The 23,514-nt window shown below is 37.5% G+C and overlaps 2 protein-coding genes across 2 annotated transcripts; both read right to left on the reverse strand.

The window, feature by feature from the left end:
• Positions 1-11,056: 11,056 nt before the first annotated feature.
• On the reverse strand, positions 11,057-11,947 carry LOC145061356 (uncharacterized). Its single transcript, XM_079008799.1, has 2 exons — positions 11,943-11,947; positions 11,057-11,822 (listed from the first exon to the last, which is right to left on the reverse strand). The coding sequence occupies exons 1-2, from the start codon at positions 11,945-11,947 to the stop codon at positions 11,057-11,059; spliced, it is 771 nt and encodes a 256-aa protein (XP_078864925.1).
• A 3,096-nt stretch (positions 11,948-15,043) lies between these two features.
• On the reverse strand, positions 15,044-23,037 carry LOC145098519 (disease resistance protein RUN1-like). Its single transcript, XM_079036154.1, has 8 exons — positions 22,487-23,037; positions 19,629-20,757; positions 19,214-19,537; positions 18,235-19,134; positions 17,534-18,143; positions 17,109-17,176; positions 15,404-15,511; positions 15,044-15,303 (listed from the first exon to the last, which is right to left on the reverse strand). The coding sequence occupies exons 1-7, from the start codon at positions 23,035-23,037 to the stop codon at positions 15,479-15,481; spliced, it is 3,615 nt and encodes a 1,204-aa protein (XP_078892280.1). The 3' UTR covers positions 15,044-15,303; positions 15,404-15,478.
• Between the last annotated feature and the right edge of the window lie 477 nt (positions 23,038-23,514).

The raw sequence follows: 23,514 nt of genomic DNA on the forward strand, positions 1-23,514 counted from the left end.
TCCTCCCATTTCCACACGGGAATGTTTAATGGCTGCATCTTGCCGTGAGGCCTCTGGTGCTCCGCCTTTTCCTTGCTACAGGTTAAGCATCTCTCCACGTACCAGGCTATATCCCGCTTCATGCAGGGCCACCAATAATCGGGTCGAAGATCTCTATACATCTTTGTCGCCCCTGGGTGGATGGAGAAACGAGACTTATGAGCCTCGTCCATCAATACCTGTCGTACTCTGCTCCAGTACAGCACCCATACTCTCCCATGAAGAGTAAACAATCCTCGACTGTCATAGTCGAAAGAAGCTACTCGGCCCATAATTCTCTCACACTTCTGCCTCTCCTCCTTCAGGCCCTTCAACCTGAGACTCTCTAATTTGCTCCAACAAAGTAGTAATCACTGTCATCCTTAAACAAATATCTCTAATCGGGGCTGCAACCGCCTTGCGGCTCAGGGCGTCGGCCACTACATTGGCCTTACCTGGATGATAAAGGATCTCATAATCATAATCCTTTACCACGTCTAACCATCTGTGCTACCTCATGTTCAAATTTGGTTGATCCATGAGGTACCTCAAACTTTTGTGATCCGTGTAAATGGTACAATGGACCCCATAGAGGTAATGTCTCCATATCTTGAGGGCAAACACCACCGCCCCCAGCTCTAAATCGTGCATCGGATAGTTAGCCTCGTGAGGCTTCAACTGTCTCGAGGTATACGCTGGCACATGCCCTCGCTGCATCAACACTGCTCCCATCCCTGTGATAGAAGCGTCACAATAGACTACAAAGTCATCCATTCCCTCTGGCAGCGCAAAAATCAGTGCCTCACACATACGCTATTTGAGGGTCTCAAATGTTGCCTGCTGCTCAGGCCCCCAGGGGACACTACCGACTTCTTATTCAGTCGGGTGAGTGGAACTACTATCTTGGAGAAATCCTGAATGAATCTCCGGTAGTACCCTGCCAAACCTAGGAAGCTCCAAATCTCAGATGGAGACCTCGGGACCTCCCACTACATCACAACCTCTATCTTGGCCGGATCTACTAGTATACCCTTCTGGTTGACGAGGTTCCCAAGAAACTGCACTTTGCGCAACCAGAACTCACACTTGGAGAACTTCGTGAAAAGTCTCTCCCTCCTCAAGGTCTCTTGCACCTCCCTCAGATGCTCCTCGTGCTGCTCCTGAGTCTTGGAATAGATCACGATGTCGTCGATAAACACTATCACAGACCGATCCAACATCGGTCTGCATACGCGATTCGTGAGATCCATGAACATGGCTAGAGCATTAGTGAGCCCAAATTGCATCACCACAAACTCATAATGACCATAGTGGGTCCTAAAAGCAGTCTTCTGCACATCTTCACCTTTGACCCGCATCTGATGATACCTGGAGCGCAAATCAACCTTTGAGAACCAAGACGCTTCCTGAAGCTGATCAAATAGGTCGTTTATCCTCGGAAGTGGGTAACGATTCTTCACAGTCACCTTATTCAACTCCTGGTAGTCTATGCACATACGGTGCGACCTGTCCTTCTTCTTCACAAACAGGATCGGGGCTCCCTAAGGTGAACTGCTCAGCTTGATAAAACTCGTCTCTGGAGGAGCCAACCAATATGGTGCCTTGGCTATCGGAGCCGCACCAGGAACCAGGTCAATCCGGAACTCAACCTGTTTCTCCGGAGGTATCCCAGGCAAATCCTCCGGGAATACGTCCGGGTAGTCTCGCACTACTGGCACATCTTTGACTATTGTCTTGCCCTTCTCTCAGGCATCTAAAACATAGGCGACGAACCCCATGCAACCCTATTGAAAGTACCGCCTCGCTCTCGCTGCTGAACAAAAAATCGGTCCGCGCTATGGCCTCTCGCCCTGAATCACTAACTCTCCCCCACTGGGAGTGCGAACCCTCACTAACTGCAGTTCACAATCAATCAGTGCCCCATTGGGGCTTATCCAATCCATTCCTACTATAACCTTGTTCCCTCATAGAGGAATAGGAACCAGGTCTACCGAAAATTGCTCATCAAATAACCGAAGCGAACACCCCTTATGCACTCTCGCGACCCTGAAGGTCCTGTCATTAGTTATCTCGACCTCAAGTGGACAATCCAACTCCCCCGGAGCTCTGCTAAACCTCTTGCTAAGCGCAAGCGAAACAAATGATCGGGTAGCCCCCGAATCAACAAGACTGTAGCTGAAATGCTGTTCACTAAGAACGACCCTATATAAAACATATAACCATAAGAAACAATTCATACCAATATAAAGATGAAAGGAACATACATACCCATCACCACATCAGGAGTCGCTCACGCCTCCTCTGCCGTCATCTGAAAAGCCCTACTCTTCGCCACTGGCGCCTTACTCCGGCCCTGACGGCCGTCTGTAATCCTAAATGCTGCAGGTGTAGGTGCTACCACCTTCGATGCTGCTGTCAAACTCGGATACTGGGACTTTTTATGTCCCCTCTGATTGCTATGGAAGCAAATCAGATCAGATGTTGTGGTGGTGGTGGTAGTAGCTGTACAATCTCTGCTCATATGTCTGGTCCGGCCACACTTGTAGCAACCAGGACTCCCTGCCTTGCACGCCCCATCGTGCAATCTCCCACACTTGCCACACCGACTGTGGCCCTGCTATCCTCTAGATCTGTGATCTGATACCTTGGTTTTTTTTCCCGAACTCCCAGTGCCAGATGCCGCATCTGGCTTCCTCTTCTTCTCCATCTGTAAATCAATCTCTCTCTCACGATCCCTAGTAATCATGTCATCCAGCGTTTTATAGCTGGACCGGCTCACAAACTGGTGGATATCACTCCGCAACATCTCATGATAACGAGCCTTCTTCATTTCCTCATCAGCTGCGTACTGAGGAACAAGAAGAGCCCTCTCCCTAAACTTGGCGGTAATCTCTGCCACTGCCTCTGTAGTCTGAGTAAGATCCTGAAACTCCCTGGCTAACTGTTTCACCTCAATAACCAGTGCAAACTCGACTCTGAACCTGGTAGTAAAATCAGCCCAAGTCATCGCATCAAGAGTTGCGTCATCCCCAATGACATGTCCGATCTCTTCTCACCAATCTCGTACCTTGTCCTTCAGAAGACAGGATGCTAGTCTGACGTTGTCCCCTTCGGGACATCTGATCGTGCGAAATGCGTTGGTGACATCTGCCATCCATCTTGTACTCGCAATGGGGCCCCGCGCCGCATGATAGTCAGGAGCTCCACAAGCTCTGAACTCCCTGAAAGTGAGTGTGCGCGACCCTATCATGGTCACCACCTTAGCACGGAATGTGCTCACCTCTCATCCATCAGCTCCAAAATACCCTCCTTGATCGAACCAAAGATCACAAGAGTCTGCTCAAGTATGATACGAGTAATCTCTGAAGAGAAAAACTCCCTCGTCTGCTCATCCAAATGCTCGGCCCGCAAGCCTAATCCTGATCCCTCACCGGCACCTAAACGGCCGCCTGTTGGTCTAGGGCGTAGAACCACCATTCTGAAAACACATCAAATAAAATGTCAGAAACACTGATATATCTCGAGGGATCGCTACTACTACAGGTTTCCTGGTCTCGCCTCGACCTTCCTTGAATCAAGTACGGATCCTCTGCTTTCAGTAGTACGGGCCCATACTACCTTCCACATCTATCCGTACTTTCCTCAAGAACCGCCTTGACTCCACCAAGTCACTACCACTGTTACTGATCTCTGCTACTCTCATCCTAGGCTTACCCTAGGGATATCTCCGAATCAACCCAGTCCTCAGCTGCTGAAGGCCTCCTTGTAATGCCAATTAGCCATCACTTGAATACCATCACATGTGACGAGGCTCAGATAATCCTTCGAGTAAAAGACTCGTCCCCACAACGGTTAGACTTAGACAAGAGCTGCGCAGTAGGGCCAAATCCACCACTCTGAGATTATTCAACCCTGATCACATGTGACGTGACTTATTCACCTAATGGCTAACTCCCATCACTCAGAGTCCCACAGAGCACAAAGAAAGCAACATTCGGACACAAGAACTACTCAAGCAAATCTATTCTCATAATGAGAAACTGCACTAGCATACAATGCTAAGCTCATACTATCAGACATAACCTAAACAGGCCATCCTACTACTGTCTACTCAATTCTAGCATGCAATTCTCATAAAGCTGAAACACACAAAGCAGGCACATGAGGCATCATTCATAGATCCTTAGTCCTATTCTAGCATGCTATTCTACTGAAACTGAAACTGATAACCATAACATAAAAGCGTATGGGTAATTCGAGAGTACTTACTTGAGCTCGACTGATTGCATGCACCACACCCTTTTCTCGTTTTCAAAAACTCTTTTCTTTTTAAGTTTCTTTTTCAAAAATTCTTTTGGAAACATTTTTCTTTTGAAAATCTTTTTACCATTTCCTTAGTTTGAGTCTAGTCACACCCGCAAGTGTGCCTGAATCACTCAAACCAAGGCTCTGATACCAACTTGTAACGACCCAAAATACGACCCAAAATTTTTTGTTTTAATATTACTAAAAATCACATCCTCAAATGTCATATATAATAAAAACCATGGAACAAGTAACTCAAAAGTCATAGTAACTGTCTCAAACAAAAACTGTATCAATCATATCAAAATATCTGAATAGAACCCCAGGATAAAACTGAAGCTATGGTGTGTGCGATGCCATCAACCCGAGCCCTTCCCCTTGCTAGTGAAAGTACCTGAAACCAAAACTGAAACTGTAAGCACCAAGTTAGTGAGCTCCCGAAAATACCACATACCATATAATAACATATAAACAACTATTGGGCCTTGCCCACTGCATCGGACTGAAGTCCGGAAACTGCATCGGACCGAAGTCTGGAACTAACCAGGGCCATGCCCTCTGCATCGGACCGAAGTCCAGAAACTGCATCGGACCAAAGTCTGGAACTAACCAGGGCCTTGCCCTTTGCATTGGACCGAAGTCCGGAAACTGCATCGGACCGAAGTCCGGAACTGATTGGGACCTTGTCCCCTACATCGGACCGAAGTCCGGAAACTGTCTGAACATAGCATAGCATAAACATATCAACTAGCATGGACACATATACTGCATACTGCATCATACCATATTCCGGAACACATAACACAAAACATGCTTGAATCACAAAGACATCAAGCACTCTAACTACTGAATCGGACCGAGGTCCGGAACTACTGCTAACTAAACAGGTCAGCATTGTGGTCGTAGATCCGTTCCTACTGGAAGGAAAAACTCACCTCGTAATGCTGGCTGCTAAGATGCTAACTCTAAAACTGGCTGATTGCTGCTCCGGAACTCTCCGGCTACAAATCCCAAAAACACTAGATCAGGTACTAATAAATGCCCTCAGGGTAAAATGACTATTTTATCGCAGGTCAAGGTCAACTTTCAGTTGACCGGACTCGCCGAGTCCCTCCATCACTAGATCTGACTCTAACTCACCGAGTCCCTTCCACACTCACTGATTCACCATAAACTCTCAAATCGGGGAAAAACGGGGACTCGGGACTTGACTCGTCGAGTCTGAAGAACAACTTGCCGAGTCCTAAGCATGCAGATTCCATACAATCAATTCTAATCCACTTCAGTGCATCTATCTCTTAGATCTAAGCTCCTGGGACTATCTGAACACGTAAAGTTGCTAACTTTACGTGTAACCAAGAAGAAATGAAGCAATAACACTCAAACTTTACTATTATGGGGTTAATAAGCCAAAACAAAGTCATGGCTGCCAAAAAGGTGATCTGCTTGAGCTTTTGGAGCTCAAGAGAGGCTAGATCTGAAGTATGACTCGGTCATAAGGCTTTATCACAAAGGATTTGGGGTTTTTGAGCTTAAAACCAACAATTTGGGGACAAACTAGATCTATTAGCTCAATAAGCAAGATGGAAACTTTATTACCAGAAAAGATGACCACAAAGGAGTGTATTCTGGATATACTTCTTCTTCCTTGAGCTCTTCAACCTTCTCCTTCTTCTACTTGCTCCAAAATGCACCAAAAGATCCTTCACATGGCAAAGATCACTCACACACACTTCAAGGAGGCTAGGGTTTGATAAGGAATGCTTTGAGGGTGATGGAGGCTGGGTTGGGGCGAAAAAAGGCTTTTAAATAGGGTGCAAACCCTTGAAATTAGGGCTTCATCCAAACAGGAGACTCGGCGAGTCCCAGCATATGGACTCATCGAGTAGCCAACTTAAATAGCGTGAACATCCCGTCTCTACTCAACGAGTCGGGCTACTGACTCGTCGAGTACCCCTTAAGAAATGAAAAATACTTTATTTAAATCACATACCAGAAATGGGGCGTTACACTATTTTTACCATTTTGACTGAGTTTTAGGTAAGACGTGCATTGGATATTAATGTCCATAAAGTTTGGATTTTTATGGACATTTAAGGTCCTAAGAAGCTTCCTGGAAAACTTGAACAAAGGAGTTAAGGGATTAAGGAACCAATCCATTAAGTTGTCCAGATGCAGGGACCAAGACATGACAAGGTGCTTGCCACAACGTGGTGAAAATGAAAGTCGTGCCTGTGTGTTTGGACAATGTCATGGCATCGTGGCATGCCTGCCACTACGTAGTAGTAGCTTTCATCGCAACTAAGTGCATACCCACAACGTGGCCATGGCTTGGCCACGACGTGGCGATCGTCTGAGTTGACTTTTACCGTTGACCATTGGCTTTTGACCATGTTGAATTTTGGTTGAATTGCTAGTTATAATGCTTGGTCCATATATGAATTAGTTCTAGTTATTTTCTTAAGTATTGGAAGGAACTCGACGCGTTGGTAAGCTCCAACTTGTCGAGTAGAAAGCTTTTCAGCCGTGTAGTTTGGAGGACCTACTCGACGAATTGGGCACCCTCAACTCGACGAATTGGCGCTGGAAGGGAAAACCCTAATTTTTCAGGCATTGTACCCTATTTAAAGGACTTAATTTCTTGGGCTGGCCTCTTTACAAGTCTCTCTTGTCCAAAAGAAACCCTAGATCGTTTTCCTACTTGTCCATTAAGTTTTATGAGTTTTAGGGTGATTGTTTGAGATATTTGAAGGAGGTTTTGAAGAGAGAAGTATCAAGCTTGGAGGTGTGAACTTAGATCCAGAAAATCTACATCAAAGGCTACATATTGGAGGTATAAATTCATGACCTTGATACTTGGCTTATTAGATACCATTCCTTGTAGTTTTGGCTTTGTTTTTAGGACTTTGAATTGAGTTGCCCAAAGAAAAGAGGTTTTCAGGGGTTGAGGGTGTAGATCTGGCCTATACATGACCTCTAAAGGAATAAAGTTGCAAACTTTAAAAGCCTCCATGTCCTATTCATGCAATATGTTCATTTTTAAGCCTAAAATGGACTTTGGAGAGTGTTTCAAGCATGCATGGAAGTAAAGTTAGAAACTTTACGTGCTTTGTCCACCCTTGGACACCATATATGTAATTTGGAACGTTGTAGTAAGGGTTTAAGGTCTTAATGAGTCAAAACCTTCCTTAAAGGAACTAAGGTATGGGTTTAGAGCTTATTGGTTGAATCTTGGGGGTAAAGCTGGAAACTTTACCCTTCTAGACATCTCTATGAAAGAGGATCTGAAGTTTGGAACCTTTGGATTTGAGAAAAAGGGCTTAATGCTTTAAGTGAGTTGGCAGGCTGAAGAACTCGACGAGTTCACAAGGGAACTCGGCAAGTTGGGTTGGGTTTACCTCGATTCAGTTGGAAACCGAAGGAACTGGACGAGTTGGATCGCAATATCGTGATTCTGGATTTGGGATGGACTCGATGAGTTACAAGGGTAACTCACAAGTTAGGTCAACTCGAAGCGTTGACTTTGTGTTGGGATATATTTAGTGGTTTATGCTTTGTTTTGAATGTATTATGTTGTTCTCGGTTTTGGACCAAAATCACCTAGTGATTTCGGTAGGCTTATTATGTATGGGCTTTAGGTTATCGGTTTAGTATATATATATATATATATATATATATATATATATATATATATATATATATATATATATATATATATATATATAGAGTCTGTGTATAGCCGTTCTAGGAGAATGCATTTTTGGTGAGCACTAGTGATTCACGGCTGAAGTGTGATTGAGTGTACTTGACAATTATTCAATAGAATTGTGTGCATTCATGTTATTGAAATGTGTTCTTGATATATCTAATTGATTGTTTCATATCATTTTTTAATTAAGATTCCACATTAAATCAAACTATTGCATTGATAATTTGATATATCTGAATTCAGGGACTTTCAAGTGGTATCCGAGCCTTAAAACAGACTTAAGGCCGTTTTGGTATCAATTTCTTTCAAAAAAAATCATTTTTTTGTGGTGTTTTTGGGTTGTTTTAGGAAAAAGGATTTTAATGTTCATCGTGTTGCTGTTCATCGTGTTCTTAGTGTTCATCACAAAATTTGGAGGATATTTTGTTTGAGATCATTTTTGGTAAATTACCGAATTTAGGACTCTTTGGATAAAGAAACTCGATCAAAGACTTTGATTTCGACTAGGTCTTAGCGTTTTTGGTGGCTACTTGGTGTTTTTGGTAAAAGGGCTTGGGGATCTTGGTACGAAGGAGTTGTCGGGGAAGATATATAATTCTCGGTCAACTATTTTCGGTCAAAGAGTTGACTTTCAGAGATCTCGGTCAAACTGGTTGATTTTCAAGGTTTTGGGTCAAAGGTCCTTTATCTTGGTCTTCGGTCAAAATCAAATTGCACAATCAAATTTTTACCAATGGTAAATAATGAGCTCTTACAACGGTTCAATCACCACTTTTAGTACCATGGAGGTTAGTGAAGTCTCATGCTCTTAGTCCTGTGAAGATGAAATAAATAAATACCGTGAACAAAATGAATTATTAGTTAGAGAGGTTTTTGACCTTAAAAATGAAATCTATGAAATTAAGAAAGTAAATAAACCGCTTAAAGAAAAACTAGAAGCACAAACTAAATATTTAAGTAGGATTAAAGAAGAATATTGTTAAAACACACAACACAAACTTTCCCAACATCATCATTTCTCATATCATTTGAGGATCAAGAAACAAATAGATTTCAAGTTACTTACAACTCAAAACTCATTACAAAACACCTATTCTACACTCGATTTTGTATACCCATCCTAACCTATCATATATCAGAGAGTATTGACCAAGAGTTATGTAACCAGATTGTTATATACAAACCCTAATCTAAACAGGTGAAGACGATGAAGTAAAACGAAGAATACTTGAGAAAAAAACCCTAAATCTAATCTGAATTGCAATTGGAATGACAAACATACCTTCTCTCTCTTTCTTTATACTTCGTATATCAAATATGGATACAACCCGAACCGAACTTGATCCAAGCTACAACCTGCGTGTTCCTTTAACCTGCATAGTACATTCTAACACCCAGCAGAATACACTCTTTACACAAAATACCCTTCAACTATATATCACATTTCATTTAAAATAATAAATATGAGATTGCAATGATAACATATTTTCAACATCCCCCTTCAATCGAAATATATATTTTCCTTTTCTAAAAACATCAATAAGACCCATTTTGTCTATTAAAAAATCTTGTTGTTTCACACTTAAAGATTTCGTAAAAATATCAACATTCTATTCAGAAGAATCTATTTTAACCAATTTCAAAACACCACTAGCAATTTTTTCCCTAACAAAATGTAGATTGATTTCAAAATGTTTTGTCCTTTCATGAAACACATGATTAAGAGCTAAATTAATCGTTGAATCATTATCACAAAAAATAGAAACAGGAATAAGATTTTTAACTTCTAGTGCAAACAAAATCTTTAAGACCCAAATTATTTCATAGGTAATAGAACCAAGAGCTCTATATTCTGATTCAGTAGAAGACCTAGAAACAATAGATTGTTTCTTACTCTTCCAAGAAATCAAACAATTATTAAGATAAACCATATACCCTGATACAAACCTCCTTGTAGCTAAACACTTAGCCCAGTCTGCATCAACAAAACCTTTTAATTCAAATAAAATTGAGTTAGTTAAAGCAACCCCTTTTCCAGGACTACTTTTCAAATATGTCAATAATCTGATAGCAATGTTTAAATGAGATTTTCTAGGTTTGTGCACATATTGACTAAGAACCTGAACTACATAAGAAATATCAGGTCTTGTAACTATAAGATAAATAAGTTTACCTATCAACTGTTGAAATTCAGTTTTATTTTCCATCAATCTATCTTTCTCATCAGTATCACCTAAACTTATAACAAAAATTTGTTTCCAAAGGTGTACTTACAGGTTTACAACCTAGCATTCCATACTCATGTAATAACTCAAGATAATATTTTCTCTTATTCAAACACAACCCATTACCAAACTTTACAACTTCAATTCCCAAAAAATATTTAAGAGTTCCAAGATCTTTAATTAAACACTGACTGTTCATAAAAGCTTTTACCTTTTGTGATTCAGTTTCACTACTTCCATTTAGAATAATATCATCAATATATACTAGCAACACAGTTATTGACCCTTCAAACTTCCTAATAAACAATGAGTAATCACTTATACTCTGTTGAAAACCAAACATAAACAACGAAGTAAATTTTTTTTCATTCCACTTCCTAGGAGCCTGCTTTAAACCATATAAAGACTTAGTAAGTCTCCACACTCTAGTATCATTATTAGAATAGTAACCAGGTGGAAGAGACATATAAACATCTTCTATAAGGCCACCATAAAGAAATGCATTGTTAATATCTAACCGATATAAAGGCCAAGAATGATAAACAGACAATGAAATAACAATACAAACTGTAACAATTTTTGCAAATGGAGAGAAAGTCTCTTCAAAGTCAATACCTTTTCTTTGTTTATACCCTTTAGCAACTAAACCAACTTTATACCTTTCAGTTTCACCATTTGACTTGTACTTAATTTTAAAAACCCATTTACATCCAATTGGTTTTCTGTTTTTAGGCAAATTAGTTATTTCCCATGTGTGATTTCGATAAAGTGCTTCCATTTCATCATTCATTGCTTTAATCTAATTTGGATCAGATAAAGCTTCCTTATAACTTGTAGGCTCAACTGTTTTGTTGAGATTAGAAACAAAACATTTAGTTTCAGAATCAAGAAAAGAATAGTTAACAGATCTCTCAATACCATATTTATATTTCCCTTCAACAACATAATCAGAAAACTTAACATCCATATGTGACTCACGCCTAGCCCTAGAAGTACCTATATACTGTTCCATAGAAGGGGTTAAGACAGAATGACTACTTTCCTCAAACATACTTGAAGAAGAAGGAACATAGGAACCAGTAGGAGGCACATGTGCGTCGCCACCATGGTTGACAGATTCACTAGAACTGACGTCATCCAAACTAATGGTTGGATCCATACCATCCAATTGGGATGCTACTCTTAGCTCATCAAGATTAATACAATCATTTATATATTCATTTGTGTCAAAAACATCATAGGAAAAAGGATAACTAGGGCCAGAATTATTTGAAACATTATCAACAGTAGTTAATTTTAACTTGTATGAAAAAACAGACTCATAGTAATTTACATCCCTGGACACAAAAGAAGAATTAGTATCTAAACTAAGAAGTTTATAAGCCTTTTTATCAGAACAATATCCGAATATAGCACATTTTTCAGCACGTTCAAACAATTTATCAATAATATTTTGTTTAACAACAAAAAATAAACAACCAAAGACCCTTAAATGATCTGAACTATGAATTATTTTAAAAATAAGTTCATAAGAGGATAAGCCATTTAAGACAGAAGTAGGCAATCTATTTATTAAAAAAAACAGAAGTTAAAACAGCATCTCCCCAATGTTTAACAGGAACTCCTGATTGGAATAAAAGAGAACGTGCTACATTGAGAATATGCATGTGCTTTCTCTCCACAACCTCATTTTGTTGCAGAGTGTAAGCACAAGATGTTTGATGTATTATTCCTTTTTCAAAACAAAAAAACTTCATTTGATTATTAACAAACTCAGTACCATTGTTTGAACGTACAACCTTAATATTAACATTAAACTGATTTAAAAGAATATTAACAAAAGACTTAAAACAATCAAAAACCTCAATCTTAGAATTTAAAAGAAAAACCCAAGTGGCCCTAGTAAAATCATCCACAATAGTCAAGAAATACTTAAAACCTTCAATTGAAGCAAGTCTATAAGGTCCTCAAACATCTAAGTGAATCAATTCACCTAATTTAGTTGAAGTATGCTGACTATGTGGAAAAGATTCCCTAGTTTGTTTTGCTTTATGACAAACATCACAAAGAGGAATGGACTCATTACAACCAGAGTCTCCTGGACGGAGAGCGGGAGTTTGTGTATAGATCTATATGGGGGTGACATCCCACACCTGAGTTGTTCGCTAGAGTTAGACTAGGTCAGTCCAGGGTGACAAACCCTACCTTAAACAAGTCAGCGTCTAATAGACGTCATGACAGAAGAAATTGTCATTATTAAGTAAGGTTATAACAGCTCACTTAGAGGCATTAACACCATTATAAAATTTACGGGAAACAACCTTTGTGGAAAACACGGTAACCTACACACACTGGTACTCACTCGGGTGTTGAGATTCCAACTTCTTTTTATAAATAGACAACATCGGATTGTATGGGTCATTCTATTTATATTCTCACAAACATTAACACACCTACATTAATACAAGATCGAACACAAACATTCCAAACCGTTTTTCAGAAAATATCGGATTTTCTGGTGTTTACAAAGCAATACAAAACATTTTACTCAAGCATGCTTATGAACTCACCAACATTATATATGTTGACCTTTTCAAATTAACTTGTATTCTCAGGAAATCGTTGAGTAGGTGGGTCAGCAAGAATACATGGATATTTTGTTATGTTTTGTTTCATCAAACTTTTGATTATTTTGGCATGTAATATTGAAATACAATACTTGATGTAAACAATGACAGTTGTAATATTACATGTGTTATGATGATGATGTTATGTTTCAATTATATTCACTGTGATGATACTACAAGAATGAAGTCGCCCAAACCCCCGAGCGTTTCCGCCGTCTGGGTTAGGGGTGTGACAGTTAGAGTAAAAGTCTTAATGGATTAAGGACTTAAATGGTTGGATTTTAACTTCAAACTATGCTCACAACGTGAGACATAGGATCTCATGATGTGAGGGTTGAATGACCCCGTTTTATGTTAAGCTTGTTGGAGTTCATGACGTGAGAGAAGAATGCTCACATTGTGAGGACAGTTCATGTGATTTTCTTTGATTAAGTTGGCTAGGTTAGGCCGAGACGAGTTGGAATTGGACCGAGTGGACTCTCACAACGTAACTAAGGTCTGATCACGATGTGAGGTTGGATAGTTGAAATTAAGGGTTGTTGGCTTTTGACTTTGACCAAGATTAGACCAAGTTTGACCTAAGAATGTTTTGGATATTTTGAGTGGTAATTAAGTTTGGTCATTATTTGATATATAGGCGAAGGGTTGAGCTGATATTCAGAGCAATGTCCTCTTCAATTATCTGTCAGACTAAGAGGTGAGTTTTGCTCACTATACATGTGGGTCGATGACACCAATGCCAAACCGCTAAGTTATGTATCCTGGTTGATAAATGTTGCTATGCGATAATGATTAGTAGAATTGCTTGTTATATGATTGGTTATATGTATATATGTTGCATATGTCGATATAGGATGGTGGGTTGAGGTTGTACTACTTTGTGATGTAAGCCAAAAAACTCGGGGCAATCCAACCAGGAGGTTGTGGGCCAGGGCAATCCAACGGGGACGTTGGTGATCCAACTGGGAGGTTGTAGGCCAGGGTGATCCGACTGGGAGGTTGTATACATAGTATGCTATATGTATGGCAATCCAACCGAGAGGTTGTGGGCCACGGTAATCTAACTGGGAGGTTGTGGACCCAGTATGCTATATGTAGGGCAATCCAACCGGGAGGTTGTCAGCCAGGGTAATCCAATCGGGAGATTGTCGACCCAACATGCAATATGTATATTTGTTTGGTTGTGTGTGGTACTTTGGGGAAACTTACTAAGCTTTAGCTTACAGTTTCAGTTTATTGTTTCATGTACTTTAGATAACTGTGGCAAGACTAAGGTGTGATTGTACACATCCTTCGCTGATATGTTTTGGAGATTTATGACACATTGATCTTGGGATATTTGTATTTTATACTTGGTTATGATATGGGTTTTTGTTGAAAACAATGAATTCTCTTGATTTAAAAATGAAAACTTTTATCTTGACTAAATTACAAAAAGTATCCCTTTGTTTTATGTTATTATAGATTTGATCCAATAGTTTATTACTTTTCTTTTTAGGTCCCTAAAACAGCATTTGGTCATACTTTTAGTCTGTGGGCTGAGTTACTAGACCGCCCAGCTGTTAAATACTTTCGTGACTAATTCTATGTTTATTAAATTATAACAAATGCCCATATGTTTTTATGAATATAGTCTGAAAGTTTTATCATTTACCTTTTCCATCCTTAAAATTGTCCCTGGTCGCCAATTAATTAAATCCATAAAAATGACCATATCCATTAAAAAATAATAAGCCATGCGAACAATTTTTTTTGTCATTTAATCTTCTTTGTTTCTTCTTTTCAATAACTTTGAAGGACCATGTTGATCTCTTTTCACATATTCTTTGCCACGGGCCTGGCACTTGTGAGTTGTGAGCCTATATGAATGATTGCATTCATTTTCAAGGTTTCGATGCTTTACCATTTTTGTAGATTCTTTTGGTTTAAGTGCAAGAAATAGCAATTTCTTTTATTGATTTATACATTCACTTTCTTCTTATTACTTCAAGATTGTAGTTTAAAAAATCTAAACACATATAGTACTGTCATCCAAAAAACAATTTTTAATGCTATAATTGCAAAATGCATTGATCTTTAAACCTAAAAGCGTCTCCATTAGTAACCAGGCTGTCCCACATAACAAAATTAATAATCAAGTAAGCTATTGCAATAACAGATTCAAACCCAAAAGCTTCAAATATTACTCAAATGATTCAGAACAAGAGATAGTTTAGCGAATTCGAGAAGCTACTCTTCAAAAGGAATAATCCTCTAAAACAGACAAGATAAATATCCCTAATTATTCCTAGTACTTATAGGCTAACCCTCTAACAGAAATTATGCCCAAAATGACCTTCCAATACAGGAGCTTCTCTCATTATGCTGATTCCCCATCTTGCACCTTTCTAGAAAGCTTTGCTGCATATCATATGTCCCCCTGTTTTTGGCAATCAAAGATAAATCGTTACTAGAGGTGACAACTAATAAACCATCTTAATTATTCTAGAAAATTTAAATAAACACACAATCGGGGTTACCCATATTACTAAATGTATCTATTTTGAATTCAGACAGTCATGTATTGCAGCCTCTCTTTCTCATGCGTTTTCATGTCAAGGACGTGACCTTGAGGATTCCCCCTTGCCCTATAGATAAAGAAAAAGTAAAAAAAAAAAATTATAAAATCTCACAAAGTATATGGACAATATAATACAAAATGCTATGAAAACGCATACAACAATTTTAAAGCACAGCTACAGAGTCACTAACTGAAACCCTTGACTTGTATAGTATGCTTGTTAGCAAGTTGAAAAGGTGGTGTGCCTCATATATGAGTTAGATATGGAAAGAAAGGGGAAGTTAACTGGTCAATTAAATAAGGTCAAACAGGTCAAGGCTGTTGGATATCAGGCCCTTTCCTTGAGCACCAAAATAGTATACAACTGTGGTTAATACGTGAGAAATACAAAGAAGAAGAAAAGATACAATTATGACTGAATACTGCTGCACTTCTATTCATGAAACAAGAGGCTTTTATAGCCTAATTCCATTCTATTCTTGATTCCATTCCATTCTATGCTAAATCATATAAAAAGGCTTCAACTGAAAAAAGATAAATATTAAATTTATGTCTAGTCTAGGAGGTCAATGGTAAACAATGAGAATTGTAATCTAAACATCTAAAGATCTTACCAATTAATCAATACATGGAGAAGTAGCATTACTGGAAAAAAATGATTGTTAAAAGTCTAATACAATGTGGTGGACCATTGCGAATGATTGAAGTCTTCATAAAAAAGACCGCTGGTGTTCGGTGGTGGCGTAGGTGGTGGTGGTGGAAGTGATGGTGGTGGTGGCGGAGGCGGCAGCGATGGAAGGGATGATGGCCACATTGGTGGTGGAAAAAGAAATATCACATAGGGTTAGAAATAAAAAAACGTATTCAAAAATCAAAGGCTATTTATTTTTTTATTTTTTTGTATTTTGGAAAAAGAGGTCAAAAAGATTTTTAATTTTACGTCTTTTTTCTTCTAAAAAACAAACAATATTTTCCTCAAATATCTTTCCGTCGATGTCATATGAGGTCAAAAATACTTTCAAAAATATTTTTTTGCCAAAAAAACAAAAACAACCTAAGATAATAGCAAAGAAGTACAATAGAGGTATTGCATGCAGATTTGAGGGAAGAGAGAACTAGATTGTATGATTAAAATTCTGAACAAGAAAAGATAAATCGACTTGATAGTGTTAAACATTTGAATCGAAAATATTTTAAATATTAATTTTGTTAATGGAAGAAATATTTTAAATTCGAAAGAGAACCAAATATCCTTATAAAGACGGTGCTACTCTGGTAGGTATGACCAAAATTTTTTAATTCAAAATCAATTTAAATAATTGACAATAATTGCCTAAGATATCTATTTGACATAAAACAAACAAAAACAAATAAAAACCAAAGGACCTTGATAACAACCAAAAACATCTAATTTAGAGCCCTAAATGAAGGAATTAGGTATCGGACTATCCTTAGGTTAAATAGTTAGAGAAAAATTTCATGCCGCATCATATCAGCCCCAACTATGTTTTCACATTGTCTTTTTCAAGCATCCATTGTAAGGTTATAAGTCATTTTACTTTGTTATACCTTAAACCGATCAAAGATATGATATATGGCATAGTTGGATGTGTAATCCCTTTATTAACGTGATGAAAGAAAGGTTTGGGTGTCAAAAAGTATACCTCACGTGCACGATTCAGTTTGTCAGGCTTCCTTGGTGATAAAGCTCTAAACCACCCTTTCCCTTTTACTGAAAACAAATAAAAAGTAATATGTTAGTATTTATTCACAAACATCCACTTGGACAAAGTAGTTGTATTCCGTACCGATATGTCTATGTGATCCAACATATCAAGAGTTAATGAGTTAACATACACACATTAAGACGGATTACTACTTCGGTCAATTCATTCAAAATTAGAAGTAGAAATTTTATTTTCCATATTTTATATAAAAAAAAAAAAACTCTTATAGTAGAGGTCAATAAAATCAATGATAAATGGGTTATATGAAACATTTATTTATCTATTAAAAATAAAGGGTCATTATCCATCATGTGATCACTATATGAAATTATGATAATATACTTAATAAAAATGACATCTACCTTGATAGGTGGGGCCGTCGGTAACAAATTTACGATGATAGGGATACAATTGAATGGCAGGCTTGAAAAACCGCCAGTTGTGTAGGATGTATTCTCCTGTTGTTGTTTGGAAAGGGGAGAGATCTCCACCAATTATGTGATTCCATGACTTGTAATAACCCAATACATCTTCTTCTTCTTCTCCATCATCATACACCAGACTCACCCCACACTCCTCTATAACCTCACCCTCCTGGGCTGTAACAGTAATAGTAACGTCGTCACCAGCCTCCATTTCATTCATCCCAAACATCCAATGACTTAACAAAATGTAACACTTTCGCACTCTAAATTTATCCCTGTGGCGTTCATATATCCATGTGCGGTTTTTTGTTATATTACTAATTGTGATCATTGGCCATTCAGGGAACTGACCAAATACAGGTGGAAACTTCTCATCCAAAACTAGTTTTGTCTGCACAGAGCAGAAGTTGAGTCCTGTAAGGTTGTTTGAGGATGATGATGGGATGATAAATGATATTGATGGCCCCACGCTTCTATGCCTAAACAAACTTGGCATCTCCTCCGCATCATACCTTGTGCTGAATATTCCAAATTCATAAATCATCACCTGCCACATAAAACCCCCTTAATTAGTAACCATACCAATTATATTATAAGTATTTACACAAACACAAACAATTATGTTATTTAGACAAAACCTGGATTTTAGATTCCGAAGAATTAGTTCCCACGCGCCTTTCGTTAAGGAAGTCTAAATTACTCCAACGCAAGCCACGTAATACCTTTTCGTCAACACTCATAATTGGTTGGATTTTGACCATACCTTCAATTTCGAAAGAACAAAGTGCACAATCTATCCAACAGATTGTTAACTTGAGTGGGGACATTTCTGGATCAAATACAACTTTTTCTACATTATACACATCAGGAGGATTGAGAAACAACTCCCTAAGTGTACGTGGAGGATACTCGACCGACTTCAATTTGTTACACTTCCACATACTAAGCATCTCAAGTCTAGGAAGGGTTCTCACACAACTGGGCATGCAATTGATAGGATTGCCATCTAAATATAATTCCTTTAACATGGATAGGCAACTAAAGTCCATGGGAAATGATTCATGGGACAAATTATTATTTGCAAGTGACAAACTTACTAAAGACCTCGGTAAAGACATTGTAAAGGACTTCCAATCACTTGTTATAGCACCTAAAAAGGCAGACAAAGAGGTTCTACTGTTTATGCCAATGTTGTTAACCTTGCAAATTTCCAGTGAATCCATATCGATTATCTTGACCCGAGATTCACCAAGATTACAGCCCTCTATCAACATTGTTTTAACTTTCTTTAGTATGCCTAAATGTTTTGGAAGTTTTTCAAGCTTCTTGCAATAGCTTAGATCAATGAGGACAAGTTCAACACATTGCCCAATTGATTCACAAACATCAAGCAAACCAATGCAACCTCTAAGTATTAACCTCTCAAGCACAGGGAGTTGGTCAAAGTCACCAACACTATGAAGTTGTTTGCAGAAACTTAAATTAAGAATCTTTAGTGAACCAAATAACATTTTCTCGTTTAAGCACGAACCATCCAACTACAAAATGGAAGTAAGTTAGTATACTATTGAATTTCATCAACTCATATGGATGAGCAATAAATGAAGATAAATTTACCTTTTGCCTCTTCTCAAGTCGTTGTGGATTACTATAACAACCGAAAAATGATTCAATATTACTATATGACATGTCAAGAGAAACAAGATAATGTATAGGTAAGTTTGAAGGTATAGACTTTAAATGAAACCCATGCATACACAAGCCTCTTAATGCCCCTGGAAAGTTCCCATAAGACCCACTTATTTGCACATAATTGAGCTGTAGTAGCATAAGACTATCCATGTTACTCAATGCATCTATTTTCAACTCAAATGATGCTCCCAACTTCTCTTTCTCGATCATACGCATGTCAAGCGATAGGCCTAGAATATTTCCCTTACCCTAAGAAGAAACAAAATGCAAATAAACAAAAATTTGGAAATGCAAAATATTATGGACATACACACTACTAAAAGCATACATGACCTCTTACCTTTTTTTGTTTTAACACTCTGAATGAGTCCTTATGAGACCATAATCGACTTCGCTTCCATGGCTTGTCAAATGATTCTTTATGTACTTCGAATCTTCCCATCTCTTGAACCAACTGATGCATCTTCAATTCATTATTCAATCCAATACTAAGAAGACACCTATCCATGAGATTTGTGATTCCGGATCTTGTGTTTATATCACATGCCTCTAATATGGTTTCAGTTACGTCTCTATCTATTCCAACAAAAAAGCACGCAATGTGCTTTAACAAATCTTTATCATTTTTGGATGGCAAGGAGTCGAAGCTCATTTTCAAGACATTATTTACAGGGGAACTAATTTCTTTCTTTAACCCCTCGATGCAACTTTCCCAATAAGCAACATCTCGATTATATAGAGACTTTCCCAAAACTTCAAGAGCCAATGGATGTCCTTTGCAATACTTAATAAGCTTATCAGACAACTCTTCATATATGGCCTTAGGTCGGTCGCAAATGAATGCATGGGAACACAAAAGTTGTTGCGATGCAATATCATCTAAGCCTCGAAGCAAATGCATTTTATGCTTGGGTTTAATGTTGGTTTTGAATAAAGCACAACTCTCAGTCAACCAACTGTCCTTTGTTGTTATAATAATTTTGCTTCCGGGATAAAAACCTTTGCTTCCAATTAATGCATCCAACTGATCAAGAGTACTGATATCATCAAGAACTAGAAGCACCCTTTTACGAGATAGTGCATTCTCTATCTTTGCGGTGTATGTTGAAACACTATGAACTTTAACTGAACTTTTTTTTGAAATGTCATCGCATAGTTGTTCTTGTAAATCTTGCAACCCATTAAACTTTCCATCACATTTCCTTGTGATATCTTCAATACAGCTGCTTGTGTGGAATTCACGCCAATATAGCCGATAGACATATTTGGCTAAAGATGTCTTCCCAATCCCACCTATACCATAAATAGTGATTATGTCTGCCGTATGTGAGGATCCATCTTTCAACCATGAAGTGATGAAATTAATGGAATAGTCCATCCCAAAAAGTAGTGGTAGAACACTCCGTATGGGTACATGTAATCTACGGTGGATGTCCTTCACAATTTCATCAATGAACTCTGTCTCGAACCTGAGACTTGATTTAAGAAGAATTACGAAACACAATTCACAAAACTAACAAACCATATTTGGAGATTTTGTTTATATAAATATCTAATTCAATATTGTATGATAGGTGTTGGTGATAGATATATGTAGAATAGGGTTTATTTGCTTTTAGGTTACTTTATTTCTCTTTCCTATTTTAGGTACTAATTTGTGTACATAACCATTTAAACATGATAATATTCCAGAAATCTAATTCCTTCACAACTATAAGTTTTAAACTTTTAATTAAGTTTTTGCATAAAACCATATTGTCTTTTCATTCTAAGCATATACATATCTAATGTGTAAAGTCATAAATATTTATGTGTAATAAGGCCAAAACTACCAATGTAATAGAAGTTTTCACTAATGGGCCTTGTAACTTCATTGTGTTTCTACAAAACCGTCAAACTTAAATATCAATGTGGTGAGTCTAAAAAAAATGCTTATTACTTACAAGAGAAGTTATTTATCATAAAAGACACTATCATTTGAAAGTAGTATGGTATAACAAAGAGCAGATGTGTAGCAACCCATTCAAATTTGGTTTTTAATAAAAGGGTTAATTAGTTATTTATGCAAAAACATTTCTGTCTTTTTCCTGGTTTATGCGACAGTGTTATACAAAATATACAAGAACATTTTAAATAAGGACCAAATAATGCAGCTAGTTAACCTAAAACCATTATGTAGATGATGTGGCATGATCTCTTCCTTTCTAAATCATGTGTACAGTTCAAATTGTTGTGTCTTACAGTTTTTCAAGCATTGAGGACAGATTTAATTAGGCAGTCTCATCTTCTGTATGTTAGCAAAGTCAATGGTCAATAAAAGCAAGCGAATGATTGATTTGTAATTGGGTCTTCTTGTTTGATTTTGCAATTGGCAATCCTGTCTTCTCTATAATCTCGATTAACCTTTAATTGGCGATTGTCAGTGCGCTTGATTGATTTTTTATGGTGATTATCTATATTCATCTTTTTATGTACATACCTTCTCCATCACCATTGATTTGTAATTGCACACATGACTTAGAGAGAGATGCTTTTGTACAATTAGCTTGTCAACATAATCTTCGATGTGGCTCTAATTTTCAAAATATAAGCCACATCATATACATAACAATTTTAGGTTAATTATTTGCATAATTTCGTACATTTAAAATATCATTTTATTTTTTGTATAAAAAATTTACATTGTTGCATAAATTAGAAAAAAGATGAAATCTTGTTGTATAAATAAATAATTAACCTTAATAAAAAGCAAGTGAAAATTAATCCACAGGGTTTTACCTAAATGAACTAACTTATGACCAAATACTATATGCAGAAACCAAGGCGCTTATAGCCTACGGTATCAGGAGTTGGAAAAGTTGTTCCTCCTTTAAGGGGTTGAGGGTTCAAGTTCCGTTTGAGCCATTTGTGTAGTTTAATTAGGATTAGATTAGAAGTCGTTCAAAAGAAATAAATAAATGCATAACAAAAGTGTAAAAGCTATCAGAATAGTCAATTTATCTTTATAAACTGATTTATTAGATCAGATAATATAAATTCAACTTTGTGCATCTTATTTATCCTATTATATCAAATATATTTCTATTTGTTGATATTAAAGAAACTTACGGAAATGCATAGGGTGAAAAAATATCAATATTTTTCATGGGTTTTCAAACAAAACAGAAAGTGTGAAAATATAGGTAAATATGAGGGTACCTGCCATTTACGTCATTTCCTTTTAAATTAGCAACTTCGAAAAGTGCTTTATTCCATTGGTCTATATTTTGAGCCCATTGTCTTCTTTTAGTTTCATCCGTTTCTTCATCCATTGTCTTTTTATGCTCAGCCATTGCATCTCCAAAGCTACTTTGTTGCTTCCTGACATGGGTGGGCTCCACATGATAAAAGATTGGGATGACAATATGGTTGGATGAAATACGCTGCTCAAGGATCAACACCAATTCTTCCAGACACCATGTTGAAGTAGCGTAATTCTCAGACAATACGATAATGGAAGCCCGAGATGCCTTAATTGCCATCTTTAATTCCGGTTTCAGAACTTGCCCTGTTTCAATTTCTTCATCATCCAAGAAGGTACTGATATTGGCATCAATAAGGGCCTTATACAAGTGATCGGTGAAACCATGACGAGTGTCAAGACCTCTAAAACTTAAAAATACGTCATATCTGTTATCCTCAGTTGATGAAGTATGACCATGAATTGATGAAGATGAAGATCCTTCTGAAAGTTCAGATAGAACAACCATTATGAGTTATGTGTTGATGACTCTTCACCCTTCGAACAATTTTGAGTATTTATTTGAAGTTTCTCTTTAAATGCGGGTATATCTAAGTAAGCTCTAAAACTCCTCTACAGGTTATCGGCAATGTACGTTGGCTTCACCGGCTTTCCTCACTTGTGCTTCCATGTAAGGATCCCGTACATAATTCCTCTACATAAAATCAAAAGTATCAATATTTAATGCAACTTAAATCTCATCAAACAATTTAAACCTCAATAATAATAATAATAATAATAATAATAATAATAATAATAATAATAATAATAATCCTCGAACTTTGAGTTTAGAGTTGATAGTGGAGGTATATATTGCATAATGTGTATATGTGTGTTTTAACCCTCAAATTCGTCTTTTGTGTTCTAAGGCCGTTCATAGCTTTAACTAGTGCTAAAACTCTGTTGTTTTGTGTGCAAGGGACATATGACAATTAAGCAGAGAGAC

This window comes from Lactuca serriola, chromosome 1 (assembly GCF_051521515.1).
Source record: "Lactuca serriola cultivar US96UC23 chromosome 1, Lser_US96UC23_V15, whole genome shotgun sequence".
NCBI lineage: Eukaryota > Viridiplantae > Streptophyta > Magnoliopsida > Asterales > Asteraceae > Lactuca > Lactuca serriola.